This window comes from Danio rerio, chromosome 20 (genome assembly GCF_052040795.2).
Source record: "Danio rerio strain M-AB ecotype USA chromosome 20, GRCz13ab, whole genome shotgun sequence".
NCBI lineage: Eukaryota > Metazoa > Chordata > Actinopteri > Cypriniformes > Danionidae > Danio > Danio rerio.
The window spans coordinates 59,296,686-59,316,082 of record NC_141040.1 but is presented as its reverse complement, the minus strand read 5'-3'; the positions used below and the strand labels follow the sequence as shown (position 1 = coordinate 59,316,082).

Sequence of the window (19,397 nt, the reverse complement as noted above, 5' to 3'; positions counted from 1 at the left end):
CCGAGTGGTATAATATTAAAGACACAGCAATAGCGTCAGATGCAGCAGATTGATTCTTATAACACCAGGTTAAAGTTTCTGGCCCATTTACAGCTCTGACATTAAACGAAGAATATACCTGGGTGTATTGGTGTGTGTGTGACATTGCATGCAAGGTTTCTGTATTCATAACCAGGATATTAGGTGTCGCGAGTCACTGGCATCGTCATATTAGGGGTCGCAGGCTGAAAAGTTTGGGAACCTCTGTGTTATTTCACCAATATTTAGATGTTTGTTTTATTTTTAAAGATACTGCAATATTAATTTTATTCAACAAAAGCAGATTATAAAGAATAATAATAACAAGTACAATGAACTTATCATCAACAAACAAATAAGTAAACAAGCACACATTTAAAGTGGAAAAGAATAATAAATAAATAGCCAATGAATACTGCAATATTCAGATTTTTTATTTTCATAAAAGTTGTTTAAAACAATAAAGCAGACACTGTACTCCATTCTGTGTGTTGTCTGTTTAAATAAATAAATTAAAATCAACCATTGATATATACATTAGATGTCGCCTACCATATTGTTGTCTATTGGAAGGAATGCGTCAATAGCGCCGCCATCTTGCTACAGGGTAGCGCTCCTTTGAAATGAATGCGGGACCAAGGTACAGTGGAGGACTGTGGCCATCCAGAGCCAGAGATATACACACATACACATATATCTATAATCGGGAGTTTTCCTGGTGGTAAGTTTGCAATTTTATTATTATTATTACTATTATTTTAATTACGAAAATGATAATTTGACGTCACTTTTCTACATTGATGGATCAGTGATCACACAGGCATTCCTGACAAAAAGCTTGTGTTTGTGTGTACAGAAATGTACTATCCACCCTCCCTGTTTAATTTGATCTAATCATGTTCTGAAACACAGCTCCTCTCCTGCTTTCACTGCTCATACTGACGGAGGAGCGATTGGCTTGTGAATGAATCTCCGTTATGAACGACTCTTTCACTAACGTTAGCCGACAATAATACAAGTTTCTGGCAGCGCAGCATCTCGTTGTCATATTTCTTTTGCATTGTTTGCTGATTTTATTCAACAAAACTTGCATAAGCCGAGTGTTTAGTGCGAGTTAATGCTGCTTTGCCGCTGCTTTGCCGCTTTTGCCGCTTTTCGCTTCTGCTTTGCCGTATGGTGAATGCAGTAAGTGACTGTTATCATCAATAGCGTGACCTGTTTAGCACAAAAGTTCAGAACATACAAAAACATAAACTGAATATTACCTATGAAATGTTCTGCCTTTGTGCTTTGTTTTCTTTGTTTGCTCGTTACTACACTCGTAGACAGCGCTAAAGTCCCGCATCTTCACGTAATAACACTGTCTTGACTAGTGCGGTTGAATGACATTTGTCCTGGGAGCACTGTACCAATATGGCGGCGATATTGACGCATGCTCAGGGTGCCTATGCGATATCTAGTGTATATATCTATGAAAATCAACATCAGCACAGTCAGTCTGATCCACGTGCTAGCTTTTTTTTTTTTTTTTTTTTGCATAACCGTCAGGAACAAACATACAACACAATGCAAATTACGAAACAAAAAAACTAATACAACAATGGTAAAAATCAACAAAAACTAAAGTATAGTGTACAGCATTTCTACATCCAGTGATTTTAAGAGTTGACAGGGGAATCAAACAAGTGTCACAATAATTGATGCATATGTCAGATTTTTCACTGCAGAAATAGTCAAACTCGACACAAAACCCTGTTAATGAGGGAGATGATTTAGCAAATGTCTGTTTGTGTGTGTAAAACTTTGCCAATAAAATAAAGAGATTAACAAAATATAAAAGACTGTGTCGGATTTGTTTTCATCATAAAAAATAACATCTTTTAATGTAAAATTATAACTAAGTTTTGTCATTTTTAAAATGTATTTGGCTAGATTCCTCCTGAAATACTTTACAATGTTGCATTCAAAAAACAAGTGGCAAAGGCTGTCTTCATCCACACTGCAGACCCCACAGATATCCTGCGGTTTTACTGGGTGAATTGTCTGTACTATTCTAAAATGGATTTCCTTAATCTGATTATTAATAGTGTATTTTAGGGGAGTTATCCAGGCTCTTTTCCAAATATTAACTATACTAGAGTACTAGAGTTCCACAAAAGTTTGCCTCTGGGAGTAATTTTATTGTGCTTCTGAAAAATATGTTTGTTAGTACATTTATTAGTCAACTCAACACCTTCTAGATGTAGTGTTGGGTTTTCAGCAGATGGAGAATTATAGCAAATCTGATTTTTAACCCACGTGCTCAGCTCGTGTCGTGTTTTTTATCGTGATGAATTATTGACAGTTGGAAGCGGAATATGATGAATATTATAATGAGCACGAGCGAGTATCGTCTCCTGATTGGACGAAGAGGATGTGGGCATCAGCATGTGCGCCTGCGATTGGCTGAGCTGAAGTTGAGCTGAAGCAGGAAGAGAAACATCAGCAGAGGAGCGAACACGCACACACTCGGATCCTCGACGCGGTGAGTCTTTAAAGCTGCGGGTCTGTTTGATGATGTGCGTCTGATCCGCCGCGGCAGCCTTTGATCAGAGCGGAGATCAATGGCGCCGATGACGCGCGCTTTAACTCCATCGCCTTTTAATGACATGCGACGTTGTTGACGAGGAAAGACGTCATTTCTGCTGAATGATGACGTCAGATTAGTGCACATCTTCATTTTGTGATCTGATAATAAACAACAACAAACGGAAAACTCGGTGACGTCGGAGTGACGTCACGACTGCAACTTGCGATTCGCGTCGAACTTTCAGGCGCGCGCCCGACACCTGCTCCACTCTGCACATCCGGCAGCGTCTGTTTATGAGCGGTAATAACCACACCTGAGGTGAAGTGCGGGAAGGTCACAGGTGCAGAAACTGCTATAAAACTTTCTCTTTGCTCTCTGCATCTCCGCGTGTATAAACACTATAGTGTATGTTAAACATGTTATAGTAAAGTATTTTAATTTAGCTGTTCTGTAGGTGATATTATCACACAACCAGTGTTTTAGTAGCATAAATACTCAATACTAGCATATGGTAGCTGTAATATACTGCAATACACTGCAGTTTACTGTAAAAGGTACTACAGTATTTATTAGTTTATCAGGTAATGCTGTAGGGCTCAACAAGTGTTGTTGATACTGTAATATATACAGTATAATATACCTCACTCTACTAGGGTTCAGAATAACCATTTATATTATTTACTCTGCATTACTATAGAATTTTCCTGTGGGTCTCCAATAATACTCATCCTTGTGTTATTTACGTGTCTTCTCAGCTGTTTTTCCTAAAGCTCATTGTTTAATGGAACAGAAGGTGAATATTGCTGTCAGAAATGATCAGTGAACATCATGTCTTCTGCGCTTATCTTCAGTTTTATTAAAGGGAGCGCTGGGTATCAGAACATGAATGGCTTAATATCATGCAAGTGATGCCTCTTCTTAAAATATAAAGTAAGAACAACTTATATTTACATTATTATAAATAAAGTCACATTTATTGTGGAGCATGTGCGCCGGCATTGTTCTTGATGGTGTAGTGTGTGTGCTCCGCCTCTGGCACTGCATTGATTCCCCTTATAAATGCATCAGTGATACAGAAAGCTCCTACTAAGCAACATGCGCTGCTTTTGGTCATTTTCAGTCAGGGGGATCTTGATCTTCATTACCGCTTTTTTTTTTTTCTCCCACCAGCAGCAAGAACATCATAACATTAAACAACACACTGTTATGCTACTGAAACATATTATTATTATTATTCTGCAAAGTGAGCACTTTTTCTCCTAGGCTGTTCATGCTATAAAACCCAAATTTGGCCAAAGGTGCCGTCCACATACAAGATTGTTGCTGTATCTCCTCATCTCGAATTGGTTTATAGTTCTTGATTTAAAAGAAATTGTAAATATGACATTTTAATAATAAATTATTTTATTAGCATATAAAAATTATACAATCCCCAACTTTGGCCAAAAGACGTGGTGAACATTGCAGATTATTACTATATTACTTTGGAGTAATCATAAACAACAGTTTTCCTATAAATGCATTTTTTAGCATTAAATTAGCCTGATGGATCTGACAGTGTCCACAAGAGGGCACTACAGGATAAGGAATAATAAGACACTTTCACTTTCGGTTTAGCTCTGCTCTTTCTTACTATGCAAGACATTTAGCATGTGTTCCTTTAAAATGATTTCTCAGTTGATGTCATACACTTTTTAAGTTTGACTCATGCGAGCAGATAAGACTTCTTGTATGCTACACGTGCTAGCATTGTTTAGCTATGCTAATAACAATTAGCCAAGTGCTATAACGCACTAGAAATGCTTGCTAAGTATGAGGATTTGATCAAACATGTAAATGAGGCTTGCCAGTTAACAACCCAGTGGACCCTAGCAACTGCCTAGGAATCACTCAGAACACTCTAGCAACTGTCTAGAAAAGCCCTGGCAACTGCCTAGCACCAATAAGCAACCGCTGGGCTTCCTGCCAACTGCATTCAAGTCGTAGCGCAGTCACCCTGGCTTTCTCAAGCCAACATTAAAGTTTGTCAATGGACTTTAGGTTCTAGTTTATTTATAAAGGAAAATAAAACAACAGTTGTTGACCATTGTGCTGTACAAACCAAAAAACTAATTATCAAAAAAAAAGATAAATAAAAAAAGATAAATCAACATAGAATACCTCCAACATATTGCACAGCATCCACGATAAATAACAAGACACCAGATGGGTGTGATTGGGTCAATTGTCTCAAAATTTAAATTTAAATTTAAAGCTCTTACTCTAGGAGGGGGAGTTTAAGTTTCTCTCTGAACAAAGATTCATGGAGACTGTTGCACAGGTGGACATAAGTAGCCACTCCACATTTAAGGACCTACTACTGAGAAAGCTCAATCTCTCTCTTTTTTTTAAATTTGGATTTGGGAACAACTAGCATTTTCTGGTTTGATGACCTTAAACATCTGCAGATATTTTAACAGTGATAAGAATAGACGGATAAGTTGAAATCCGGCCATTTATTACCTTAAAAACATAGATAAAAATATTAAACTCAATTCTTAAACATATTGGCACTCAATTTAAGCATCGCAGGATAGGAGTAATAAACTTGGAGAGCTGCTGGAAGAAGCCTAGCGGCTGCATTTTGAACCGTTTGAAGGCGATTTATATTGACCTTATTCTCCGCAGACGAGCGGGCGCTGCCATTTGAATCTTTTTGGCACGAGACTTCCGCTCTCATTCACTTCTATTCATTTTTAGACATTAAAAACTGCTCGTTTCGCTGTTTGATGTTGCAAACTGATATTTCCTTGTTATATTATTCTACTTGGTCTGTGTAGTCATGCAAGCATTTGTTTGTAGAGCGAGTAGTTTTTTGCCGTTTATTATTCCTTGTCATTTCTCCCACAGGCGACTGAAACGGAAGTTCTAAGACAATCGCGAAAACAGGCGCACTTCCGCATTTTAGAATAAGGTCAATATGATTGGCCAACATCAATTGAGTTACAGTAGTCCAAGCATGATGAATTAATCACTCTAATTCTGCATGAGTTAAAAAGCCTTTCACTTAAGGCTGGCATGACTGAGCTCGGTCCTGGAGGGCCGGTGTCCTGCATAGTTTAGTTCCAACCCCAATCAGACACACCTGGGCTAGCTAATCAAGCTCTTACTAGGCTTTCTAGAAACATGCGTGCAGGTGTGTTGAGGCAAGTTGGACCTACACAGATAATTTAATGCAGTCAGCTAAATTGTTCAATATTTGATTCCGCTTTCCCGAGCCAGCTAGAGGTCCAAAAACAATTGCCTCAGTCTTCTTCTCATTTAGTCTAAAATTAAAATGATTTGCTATCCAAGCCTTAACCTGACAAACAGGCAGACAGTACACACAGCCCAGCACTCTCATTTTGCTTCAGAGGCACATAGATTTGCGTGTCATCAGCATAAAAGTGATAGGCTAGACCATACGTCCTAAATATTGAGCCCAAGGGAAACATATACAAGCAGAACAGAATAGGGACAAGAATAGATCCCTGGGGAACCCCACAAGTCAAGCACACTTTCCATGATATGCATCCATCAATACACACTGAAAAAGATCTGTTTGACAAATACGATTTGATCCACTCAAGTACAGCAGCTTTTAGACCAGCACAGTGAGCAAGTCGAGAGACGAGAATATCATGGTCAACTGTTTCAAAAGCTGCGTTCAGATCCAGTAGCAGCCCTATTACAGACTGACCAGCATCTTAATAGAGCCCTTTCTGTGCTGTGATGTTTTCTAAAACTGGACTGTATTGTATTGCGTCCCCCAAAGGCTGGTTTATACTTGTGTTAAGTGATAGGCGTGACCCACGGCGCCTGTCTTGCGTGTGCTTCTGCATTTATCCTCCTGCTGCTGTGTGCAGTAACTCTCCTGAACACTAGCTGGCAGCAGGTGTTTCTGTTCCTCTGTGTCGAGTTTCTTCTTTGGTCTTTTGTTTGTTCTGAATACTTCCTTATGTACAAGTCGCTCAAACTCGCTCATTCAGAGGCTGGAATCGTGCAGCAACTTTAATCAAGAGGTAAACACAGAACAACAGTCTCTATCTGGAGCTCCTTCACGGGACTCCACACTTGTAAACGCTCACTGCATCGGGCTCGCCGCTCTCAGCACCGCCCACACTCGTCATCGCTACCAAGCTTGCCCTATGCATCGTTGCGACGTGTAGTTACATTCGTTGAGATGTGCACATCGACCAATGCGAAGGCTATGTGATCATGCAAAGGCTACGCTTGATGTGTGCATTTGGTGCAGAAGTATAAATCAGCCTTGACTTGTCACACACACACGCCGTGCCCGTATATCTGTGGTCGACAATGTTTCTCTCAGTGATGCTCATGGAAATGTGTTCTGTCCTGCAGGTCTCCTCATGTGATGACACATGTTTGGAAAAAAGCTTCTCTCAGCGAGTATGGTGGCGAGGGTCGGGGCTACGCAGAGGGCTGGTCACATGATGAGACTGTGGGCGGAGCCTGGCCTGCAGATTCAGTCCCGAACAGCAAGATGAACACACACATGCAGAGCTGTGCACAGTACAAGAGCCAACGACTGCCGACGCCTCCGATGAATTCTGTGAACGAGCGCAAACGCAAACTCTACCCGTTACGAGGAAGAGGAGGAACGCCAGAAGATTCATTGTGCTGCCATGTTCTGCTGACCCGCCTGGACGAACAGCAGGATTCAACAAACAAAACCAGAGAACCACTGCAGAGCTCAGGTCAGGAGCCGCGCACACGCAGACTAGCATCTCTGAACGCAGAGGCGCTCAACAGCCTGCTGCTGGAGAAACCTGCTGGAGCTATGAGGACACGAGCGGAGGGAGCCTGCATGAAGAAGAGCTGGAGGAGGCCTGAGGAGTCCCAGAAGAAAAGCTGGAGGAGGCCTGAAGAGTCCCAGAAGAAGACCTGGAGGAGGCCTGAAGAGTCCCAGAAGAAGACTTGGAGGAGGCCTGAGGAGTCCCAGAAGAAGACCTGGAGGAGGCCTGAGGAGTCCCAGAAGAAGAGCTGGAAGAGGCCTGAAGAGTCCCAGAAGAAGACCTGGAGGAGGCCTGAGGAGTCCCAGAAGAAGACCTGGAGGAGGCCTGAAGAGTCCCAGAAGAAGACCTGGAGGAGGCCTGAAGAGTCCCAGAAGAAGACTTGGAGGAGGCCTGAGGAGTCCCAGAAGAAGAGCTGGAGGAGGCCTGAGGAGTCCCAGAAGAAGAGCTGGAAGAGGCCTGAAGAGTCCCAGAAGAAGACCTGGAGGAGGCCTGAAGAGTCCCAGAAGAAGAGCTTGAGGAGTCCTGAAGAGTCCCAGAGGAAGACCTGGAGGAAGCCTGAGGAGTCCCAGAGGAAGAGCTGGAGGAGGCCTGAGGCATCCCAGAAGAGGATGAAGATGGATCTGTGTTCTCCCGCTCCCCGACGCCTGGCCGGACTCAACACTGCTGCGCTCCTGAATATCAGCTCACCATCTGCACACCACAGGAGCGTCTGTGCTGTCGGGAATGATGGGAAACCCACAGCCGGGAATGATGGGAAAGCCAGCGCATGGAGAGCTATAAAGCTCTGCCGGCCCCCGTCCCATCAGGAGAGCATCTGTGTAGTGTGCAAGGGCAAGAGCCTTGAGTCTTCACCAACATTCCAGGAAGATCCAGGATACCAGCCGCACAGCATTCTGGGATATCCAATCAAGGTGGTGTTTCATTAATTTGTGCTGTGAATGCATTGCTGGATCAATCAGCACCCTTGTTCACTAGTCAGTGCAATTATTAGGGCGTCAGTCATTTTGCGTAGTTGCTAAATTATTTCAGTGCAGTGAAGCGTTACTGCCTTGAAAAAGGTACGTTTACATGCACCCTATATATGTGCCCTTAACAGACGTTCTGGAGTGTAAATATGAATCCTGAGACTCAAATCAACAAGTAACAGCAAACCAGAGACGTTTACCTGTGAAGAATCTGTTATTCGTTTATATCCCAGGTGTGGAGGAGAGGGAGGTGTGTGCACCTGCGCTGGTCACCATGCCAGCTCCAAACATGATCACTTTGTAATTGAAGCTTATTCAACTGCTGATGTAGATGAGCAGCTCATTAGTAGAGCTCCATCATCGGTGTTCTGACTGACATGCCCCTACACCAGGGGTGTCAAACTCAATTCATGGAGGGCTGAAGCCCTGCACAGTTTAGTTCCAACCCTGCTCCAACACACTTACCTGTAGGTTTCAAACAAGCCTGAAGGACTCAATTAGTTTGATCAGGTGTGTTTAATTAGGGTTGGAACTAAACTGTGCAGAGCTTTTGGAACTGAGTTTGACACCTGTGCCCTACACAGTCTGCACTGTGCTTTAGTCCCTTCACCTCTACCTGAGCACAGGTTTTTGAGCAGTGTTTAGTAGTTTTAGCAGTTTTAACGTGGAAAAGTTATGGACGGAAATGTTATGTGTGCAGTAATGTTGACTCTCTTATCCCCTAGACGGCTGATATGAGGACGGTGTCAGTGAAGGAGGAGCATGCGGAGCCAGTTCAGTGCTGCTGCTGTCCAGCAGTGGGTGCAGTGGAGTTCTGCCACCACTTGCCGATGTTCCTCCACCAGCAGGCATATCGGGAGAGCGAGGAGCAGCCGGTGGCATCGATCAGGCATGAGTGTGTGCTCCCGGCTCCTCCGCTGGCCCTCAGTCATCCGTGCCTGTGTGCTGAGCCCTGCTACTACATCCATATCTCCCACCCAGGGCCCACAGCGGCAGCCCGGCCCCTGCCCTGCACACACACACACTGCTGCCCCCGCGGGGTCTCTAAACTGCTGCCCGCCACAGGACTCCCGCACCCACACCCTGCCTACTGCTGCCTCTGCCCGGCTGCCAGACTCCCCTACACCTACCTGACACTGCCCGAGACGGCCTGCTCCTGCTCTTTCAGCTGCTCCACCAGCAGACACTCCAGCAGAACAGGTGCAGCACACACACCTGTAGAGTTTATAACTTCAGAGCCGCTGGGTCACTCCTGCAGTTACTCATGAGCTGTAGTCAGTGATGGAGTCTAGAGTACATGTTCATGCTCAGAGTACTTCAGGATTACATTTAGATTACTGTTGCCGCTAACACTTGTTTATTAAAGCAGGAGAATCTGCTGGTCTGACTGAATAAAATACCATTTCTCCTCTTGACAGTAATGTTTTGACTCAGATTTTAACAATTAAGAGTTTGATTTCTGTTGTCTATATGATGAGATTTCTCTGGATTTTAAGTAGCATTGAGTCAAGTAATTAAATTAATTAAAAAGGTTTCTTTAAATACAGCGCATCCGGAAAGTATTGTTAGCAATTGACTTTTCCCACATTGTTTTATGTGACAGCCTTATTCCAAAATGGATTAAATTGATTGATTTCCTCAACATTCTACACACAATCCCCCATAATGACAATGTAAAGAAAGAGTTTTAGAAATTGTTGCAAATTTATTCACAATAAAACACTTGTAAAATCAGATGTACATCAGAGTTCACAGCCTTTGGCGTGAAGCTGTAAACTGAGCTCAGGTACATTCTGTCTCCACTGATCATTCTTGAGGCGTTCCAGCAGCTTCATTGGAGTTCACCAGTGCTCAATTCAGTTGATTGGACATGATCTGAAAAGGCTTCACCTGTCTATATAAGGGCCCAGGGTCGACAGTGCATGACAAAGCACAAACCAAGCATGAAGACAAAGGAATTGTCTGTAGACCTCCGAGACAGGATTTTCTGGAGGCACAAGGCTGGGGAAGGTGACAGAAACATTTCTGCTGCTCTGAAAGTTCAGAGAATGAGCACAGCGGCCTCCATCATCCTTAAGTGGAAGATGTTTAACCACCAGGACTCTACCTAGAGCTGGCCGGACATCTAAGCTGAGTGGTCTGGGGAGAAGGGTGATCAATAACCCGATGGTCACTCTGTCTGAGCTCCAGCGTTCTTCTGTGGAGAGAGGAGAACCTTACAGAAGGACAACCATCTGTGCAGCAATCCACCAATCAGGCGTCTGTATGGTAGAGCGGCCAGACGGAAGACACTCCCCGCCTGGAGTTTACCATCTGAAGGACTCTCAGAGCATCAGAAACTAAACTCTCTGCTCTGATGAGACTCAAACTGAACTGTTTGGAGAGAACGCCAGGCGTTACGTTTGGAGAACAGCAGGCAGCGCTCATCAGCAGGCTAACAGCATCCCTACAGTGAAGCATGGTGGTGTTGGCATCATGCTGTGGGGATGTGTTTCAGCAGCAGGAACTGGAAGACTAGTCAGGATAGAGGGAAAGATGAATGCAGCGATGTACAGAGACATCCTGAATGAAGACCTGCACAAGAGTGCTCTCCACCTCAGACTGGGGCGACGCTTCATCTTCCAGCAGGACAACAACCCAAAGCACACCGCCAGAATATCAATGGAGCGGCACTACAACAACTCGGTGAATGTCCTTGTGTGGCCCAGCCAGAGACCAGAGCTAAATCCTATTGAACATCTCTGGAGAGATCTGAAAATGGCTGAACACTGTTGCTTCCCATCCAACCTGATGATGCCAAGCTTGTGGCGTCATATTCAAACAAGCTTGTGGCTGTAATCGCTGCCAAAGTAGAATCAACAAAGTATTGAGCAAATGCGGTGAACACTGATGTACATCTGATCTATCAGCTTTTTATCCTTTTTAGCTTCTCATTTTTCTTCCCTTGCCAAATGTTTTTTCAGATGTTTCTTTGTTTGCTCATTATTTTAGTTTTCGTTAGCAGAACTTGATTATATGTAGTAAGTAAATAAGGCCCTGATTTTACTCCATTCTTATTGAATAATTGCATTTCTTTCAGACAGAGTAATTAGATCACTGCTTTAACCACAGATGTGATTAGTCTCGTACGGAGCGCTGCTGCCACTGAGCTGTGCTGTTGTGCTGTTTCAGAGGCTCCTCCAGACGCTCCTGCGCTTCTGCTTTCTCCAGGATGTCCCAGCATGCCCTTGGTGAACCGGTCCGCCAGAGAATGTCCTCAGAACCCCAAACCCTCTGGGCACAGACCCCTCAGAACCACTCGGAGACTGCGTCCAGCAGGGGGCGTCCTGAGGCGCAGGTCGACCCGCAGACCAGACACCAACGGCTGGAGGCCAGTGGGAGCGTCCACACAGAGGGAGCTGCTCATGGCGGTCAGTGCTGCAGCATCACTCACTGCTTACACACGCACACACACACACACACACACACACACACACAGCATGAAGGAGAAGATCAGTACAAAAGTTTTGTGTGTGTGCATGCGTGCGTGTGTGTGTGTGTGCATGTTTGTATATTGTTGTGTGTGTGTGTGTGTCTGTGTGTACACGCATGTTTGTGTGTGTATGTATGTATGTATGTGTGCGTTTTTATGCATATGTGCATACATGTGTTTGTGTGTGTAAATGTTTTTATGTGTGTGTGTGCATAAATGTGCATATATGTTTTTGTGCGTGCGTGTTTGTATGTGTGAGCGCATGTATGCGTGTTTTTATGTGGTTGTGTTTGTGTGTGCCTGTGTTTGTGTACGCATGTGTGTATATGTTTGTGTGTGTGTGTGTGTGTGGATGTGCGTATATGTGTGTGTGTGTGAATGTGCGTGTATGTGTGTGTGCATGTGTGTATATGCGTGTCCATGCATGTGTGTATATGTGCATGTGTGGGGTGCGTGTGTGTGTGCGCGTACTTGTGTATGTTTGTGTGTGTGTGTGTGTGTGCGCATGTATGCGTGTTTTTATGTGGTTGTGTGTGTGTGTGTGTGTGTGTGCATGTATGCGTGTTTTTATGTGGTTGTGTGTGTGTGTGTTCATGTATGTGTTTGTGTGTGCCGGTGTTTGTGTACGCATGTGTGTACATGTGTGTGTGTGCATGTGCCTATATGTGTGTGTGTGTATGTGCGTATATGCGTGTGTGCATGCATGTGTGTATATGTGCATGTGTGGGGTGTGTGTGTGTACATGTGTGTGTGTGCATGTGCGTATATGCATGTGTGTATATGTGCATGTGTGGGGTGTGCGTGTGTGTGTGTGCACGTACTTGTGTGTGCGTGTGTGTGTGTGTGGGTGCATGTGTGTGTACGTGTGTTCCTGCATGCTTGCTTTCGTGTGTGTGCGCGTTTGTGTGTGTGTGCGTGTGTATATATATATATGTGTGTGTGTGTGTGTGTGTGCTCATGTGTACATGTTTTTATCTGGTTGTGTGTGCGTTCGTGTGTGTGTGTGTGTTGTGCAGGGTGATGAGCAGACGGTCCTCCGGCAGTGTTATGACAGTGTCCAGCGGGATGGAGAGTTGATCCGGGTTCGAGACACAGTTCTCCTGAAGTCTGGACCGCGCAGGAAAACCCTGCCGTACGTGGCCAAGATTTCCGCCCTGTGGGAGGAGCCCAGAACAGGTGCACACACACACACACACACACACTCACACAGCCCATAATATTACCGCAGGAGCTGAGGAGTGTATGAGATTAACAGTGTTGTTTATTTGCTCCACATAGAGTGCACTCAGACACACACACACAGTTTATTTGCAATATTAGTCAGGCAGGCGACGGTCAAACAGGGGCAAACAGGGAAATCATGGTCATGAACAGGCGAATGGTCAGTGCAGGAGGCAGGAGAACGCTTCATAGTGCTGCACGATAACAAGACTCAGCCACTAGTGTCTGGGAGTGAGGGGCTTATCGTCCAGTGAATCAGCGATGACAAGCTTCAGCTGTGTGTGTGTGTGTGTGTGTGTGTGTGTGTGTGTGTGTCTGAATTATTGTCAGCTGTAGCAGGTGTAGATTGGTGCAAGGCATTATGGTAGTTGTAGATCTGTTCAGTGGCTGAATTGTAGTTCTCCAGTGATCTGCAACTGCTCGATCGCTGGTGATCATAACATCAGCACACACACACACACACACACACTGGTCAGCACACACACATCAGGCATTGAGTGCTGTTGTCTGCGTCTCTAGGTCAGACACTAACAGAGAGAAGCTTTATCTGAACATCTGTGTCTCCTGACCGATAAATGACCTGCGATTTTGTGTGTGTGTTTGTGTGTGTGTGTTCCAGGAGAGCTGATGATGAGTCTGTTCTGGTACTACCGGCCGGAGCACACACAGGGAGGCAGAGATCCCAGCATGCACTGCGAGGTGAGCACTGGACATGAGAGCTGTAATAACCTCAGACACACACACACACACACTCTACATCAAACAGGACAATACTGAGGAGGACAGGACAATACAGGACACAGCTGAGCTGTGTAATGGTGAAGGACTCTAGCAGGATTGGGTGGTGCAGTCACAGGTTAACACTGTTATCCTCAGTGTGTGTGGTGCATATGGAGAGAAGAGTGTGTTTTCTGGTGCGAGTGTGTGTTAAAGTAACTAGCGGTTTATTAATAGTAAGGTAGCTGTGTTTAAGTGTGGGGTAGGATCAGGAATGCAGAATGAGTTCATGCTTTATATCTACTAATCAGCAGCTAACAGCTCAGTAATAATCCTCCAGCAGTGAATAGCATGAGCGGTCAGCTAAACTGTGGTGTTAGCAGTGTCTGTGTCTTCCAGAAGGAGATCTTCGCCTCTCGGCATCAGGATGAGAACAGTGTGGCCTGCATTGAGGAGCGCTGCTACGTGCTGCCGCTAGCACAGTACTGCAGGTCAGGAAAACTGCACATGCAGCACATAATCAGATACACAGAGGATAATAATTAGAGTAAACTGCTGTTTTAAACACTTGTACTCGCACTACAGTGACTGTTTGCTGGATCACTCATTATTGACACGCTGGCAGAAGTTCTCTGATTCCCCTAACGTGACTCCCTCTTTAATGTTTATTTGTAAACCCGCTGGTCCTAAACACTGCTGATGCCACACATGTGTGACTGTGCGTGTTAAAGGGACAGAGCTGTGTTTACAGTGCAGTTTTCAGTGAAATATCAGGTTTCTGTGATGCTGCTGTTCTCTAAATGCTCTTAATGCTCAGTAGATGTGTGTGGTGGCGTGTTATGGAGTGTTTCTCTCAGCTAACATTCACACTGAGCTATATTAGTGTGAGTATTGTGAAGCATTAACTGTCCATCACTGCACTGTAAACAGAAGCTTATGAGGCTCTTGATGATGATAAACAATGGAGAGATTTTTATTTCTGTCTGTCAAAATACCTGATTATCCTGCTTCAGTAAATAAGGGACAGAGCAAAAGTAATCTAAATGTAATCCAAAAGTACTCAGATTACATTATTTTTAATCAGTAATCTAACAGGTTATATTACTGACGCACAACTCATCATGTAATTTGTGATCCGTATCTGATTACATTTAAAAAGTAATCTAATTGTAATCCAAAAATACCTAGATTACATTGACATAAATATGTGTATTCTAGCAGATTATTTCTGACCGCACATTTCTTCATGTAATTTATATTCAATAAACGATTACATTTAGTAGTCTAAATGTAATCCAAATAGTCAGATTACATTACCACAGAGGTATAATCTAGCAGGTTAAATCACCTGTTTCATCATGTAAGTTATGTTCAAAAGTAATCTAAATGTAATCCAAAAGTACTTAGATTACATTACCATAAATGTGTAGTCTAACAGATTATATTACTGACTACAGAGTTCATAGTGTAATTTATAATTAGTACTTAAATAGCTCAAATGTAATCTAAATGTAATCCAAATAGTCAGATTACATTACCACAGAGGTATAATCTAGCAAGTTAAATCACCTGTTTCATCATGTGATTTATGTTCAAATGTAATCTAAATGTAATCCAAAAGTACTCAGATTACATTAGCGTAAATATGTAATCTAACAGATTATATTAGTGATAAAATTTAGTCATGTCATTTATAATCAGTAACTGGTTACATTTAAAATGTAATCTAAATGTAATCCAAAAATACATAGATTACATTGCCATAAATATGTGTAATCTATCAGATTATATTACTGACTGCACAGCTCATCGTGTAGTTCATAATCTGTAACAGATTGCTCTTCAAAAGTAATCTAAATGTAATCCAAAAAGTAGTCCTATTACATTACCATAAAGTTATAATCTAGCAGATTATATCACCAACTACACGTTTCATCATGTAATTTATAATCAGTTACTTATTACATTTCAAAAGTAATCTAAATGTAATCCAAAAGTACTTAGATTACATTACCATAAATGTGTAGTCTAACAGATTATATTACTGACTACAGAGTTCATAGTGTAATTTATAATTAGTACTTAAATAGCTCAAATGTAATCTAAATGTAATCCAAATAGTCAGATTACATTACCACAGAGGTATAATCTAGCAAGTTAAATCACCTGTTTCATCATGTGATTTATGTTCAAATGTAATCTAAATGTAATCCAAAAGTACTCAGATTACATTAGCGTAAATATGTAATCTAACAGATTATATTAGTGATAAAATTTAGTCATGTCATTTATAATCAGTAACTGGTTACATTTAAAATGTAATCTAAATGTAATCCAAAAATACATAGATTACATTGCCATAAATATGTGTAATCTATCAGATTATATTACTGACTGCACAGCTCATCGTGTAGTTCATAATCTGTAACAGATTGCTCTTCAAAAGTAATCTAAATGTAATCCAAAAAGTAGTCCTATTACATTACCATAAAGTTATAATCTAGCAGATTATATCACCAACTACACGTTTCATCATGTAATTTATAATCAGTTACTTATTACATTTCAAAAGTAATCTAAATGTAATCCAAAAGTACTTAGATTACAATACCATAAATGTGTAATCCAACAGAGTATATTACTGACCACAGAGATCATAGTGTAATTTATAATCAGTGATTAAATAGCTCAAAACTAATCTAAATGTAGTCCAAAAGTACTCAGATTACTTTAGCATAAATGTGTAATCTAACAGATTACATTACTGATTGCACAGTTTATCATGTCATTATTAATCAGTAAATGATTACATTTAAAAAGTAATCTAAATGTAATCCAAAAATACATAATTGCAATGCCATAAATATGTGTAATCTAGCAGATTATATTACTGACTGCACAGCTCATCATGTAGTTTATAATCGGTTACAGATTGCTGTTCAAATGTAATCTAAATGTAGTCCAGAAGTACTGAGATTACTTTAGTGTAAATGTGTAATCTAACAGATTAAATCACTGACTGCACGTTTCATCATGTAATTTATATTCAGTAATTCAGTTAGATTCAGTAATATAAATGTAATCCAAAAAGTAGTCAGATTACATTACCACAGAAGTTTAATCTAGCAGATTATATCACCTGATTCATCATGTAATTTATAATCAGCTACTGATTACAGTTCAAAAGTAATCTAAATGTAATCCAAAAGTACTCAGATTACTTTAGTGTAATCTAACAGATTATTTCTGACTACTCATTTCATCATGTAATTTATATTCAGTAAACGATTACATATGTCAATCTAATTGTAATTCAAAAAGTAGTCAGATTACATTACCACAGAAGTTTAATCTAGCAGATTATATCACCAACTACATGTTTCATCATGTAATTTATAATCAGTTACTTATTACAGTTCAAAAGTAATCTAAATGTAATCCAAAAATACTTAGATTACAATACCATAAATGTGTAGTCTAACAGATTATATTACTGACTACAGAGTTCATAGTGTAATTTATAATGAGTGATTGAATAGCTCAAAACTAATCTAAATGTAGTCCAAAAGTAGTCAGATTACTTTAGCATAAATGTAATCTAACAGATTACGTTACTGATTGCACAGTTTATCATGTCATTTATAATCAGTAACTGGTTACATTTCAAAAGTAAACTAAATGTAATCCAAAAATACATAATTGCAATGCCATAAATATGAGTAATCTAGCAGATTATATTACTGACTGCACAGCTCATTGTGTAGTTTATAATCGGTAACAGATTGCTCTTCAAATGCAATCTAAATGTAATCCAAAAGTACTCAGATTACTTTAGTGTAAATGTGTAGTCTAACAGATTATATCACTGATTACACAGCTCATCATGTAATTTATATTCAGTAAACGATTACATTTGTCAATCTAAATGTAATCCAAAAAGTAGTCAGATTACATTACCACAGAAGTTTAATCTAGCAGATTATATCACCTGTTCCATCGTGTAATTTATAATCAGTAACTAAATGCAGTTCAAAAGTATTCTAAATGTAATCCAAAAGTAGTCAGATTACTTTAGCCGTATAGTCTGATTATAACTGATCAGTAATCCACTGTGGTGTGTGTTTCTGCAGGTTTTGTGCCCTGGTCAGGCGTGGTGTGGAGGGTGTGTGTGAGCGTGTGCCGCTGGTGCCCCGCTGCTCTGCCGGCTCTGTCCCCAATCACAGAAGCCTGCCCACAGGTGTGGACCCGCAGCTGGTGTACCTGTGCCGACACGTGTACGACTACCGCTACGGACGCATCCTCAAGAACCTGCAGTGACGATCAGGGAACTCAAACCGGTCTGTGTCTCGCTGGAGGTTTGGCTGACTCTGTTCAATCCCCGTCACCTACACTGGACACTACTAAGGGAACACTGACCTGTCCTTAATTATCTCAGTGGAGCTTTTCCACATGTGTGTGTTTCTCGGCAGCAGCAGTGGTCACAGTGTGTAAACTCAGAGCGCAGTGAATAGGAGAGCAGCACACATCAGGATTCTACACTCCTCTCCGCTGAAATAACGAGAGAGAAATCAGGATGGTGTAATCAAGACTTTCACCAGAGGAAAACAACAGTGAGAGACTGAAAACAGCAGCCAGAGGAGAGAATCATGACACATTTACTGACCTGCACACACACACTGCAGTACACACACACACACACACTGCAGTACACACACGTGCTCATTCGCTTATTGTAGTTTGATGCAAAGATGATATAATACATACAGAAATACAGATATAAATGTTTGTACATTTCAATAAAAAATTAATTATTAAAACCTTTGTAGTGTTTAAGTGCTGAAGAGTGGTAAACGTGTCACCAGTCTTGTGAAAGCTGCAACCCAGTACCGGGAAAACCCATACACACTCATTCACACACACTCATACACTACGGCCAGTTTAGTTGATCAATTCCCCGGAGGAAACCCACGGCAACACAGGGAGAACATGCAAACTCCACACAGAAACACCCACTGACCCAGCCGAGACTCAAACCAGAGACCTTCGAGCTTTGAGGACACAACCATCGTGCCGCCCTGGTGATTTCTTTTAATAGCAATAATACTCGTCAGTCATTGCAGTGTTCATTTGTGACTTTAGTTAATCTTATGATCATCAGCGTTTCAGAACTTTAACTGCACCTTGGCTCATGCATGTTTAGAATAAATTAAAAAACTAAACTAAAAAAAAACAAAAAGCACACAAAAACAACAACAAAAGCACACTGAAGCATGTAGCAGTGAACACTACAGACCAAATACTTTCTAATAATGATAAATAAATGTGGAGTAGATGAATAAATAAGATGATAATAGCATAAAACCTTCATAAGTGAATGAGGAGTAAAGAATATTGTAATGACGAAGATAAAGGCTGGGTTGTTGTGACTCAACATACATAAAATATTACAAAAATGTCATGTTCATATTTCAATATATTTAGTTTAATCTTGTAGTTTAACACATTCACATACACGGCATCACAGGGAGAACATGCCAACTCCACACAGAAACACCAACTGACCCAGCCGAGGCTCGAACCAGCGACCTTCATGCTGTGAGGCAACCGCTCTACCCACTGTGCCACCACATTTATATCAGTAATGCTATACACTGTATATA

General features: G+C 41.6%; 1 protein-coding gene across 15 annotated transcripts in view; it reads left to right on the top strand.

Annotated features, from left to right (window-relative positions):
* Positions 1-18,554, top strand: part of LOC100331694 (bromo adjacent homology domain-containing 1 protein) — a 34,764-nt gene extending 16,210 nt beyond the window's left edge. Inside the window, exons 1-9 of one of the 15 annotated variants that reach the window (XR_015518925.1) lie at positions 2,471-2,542; positions 6,968-8,273; positions 9,053-9,527; positions 11,499-11,737; positions 12,816-12,975; positions 13,640-13,719; positions 14,140-14,228; positions 17,868-18,347; positions 18,420-18,554. Coding sequence is in view for 10 of the 15 variants with exons in the window: in XM_087298748.1 (XP_087154874.1) it covers positions 6,981-8,273; positions 9,053-9,527; positions 11,499-11,737; positions 12,816-12,975; positions 13,640-13,719; positions 14,137-14,228; positions 17,868-18,054 (2,526 nt within the window). In the remaining 5 variants the exon portion in view is untranslated. Of the gene's footprint in view, positions 1-2,470; positions 2,928-6,967; positions 8,722-8,851; positions 9,528-11,498; positions 11,738-12,815; positions 12,976-13,639; positions 13,720-14,136; positions 14,229-17,867 lie in introns of those variants that run through there. The other 14 variants (XR_015518923.1, XM_087298753.1, XM_087298747.1 and 11 more) reach the window with 14 other exon arrangements.
* Positions 18,555-19,397: the final 843 nt, after the last annotated feature.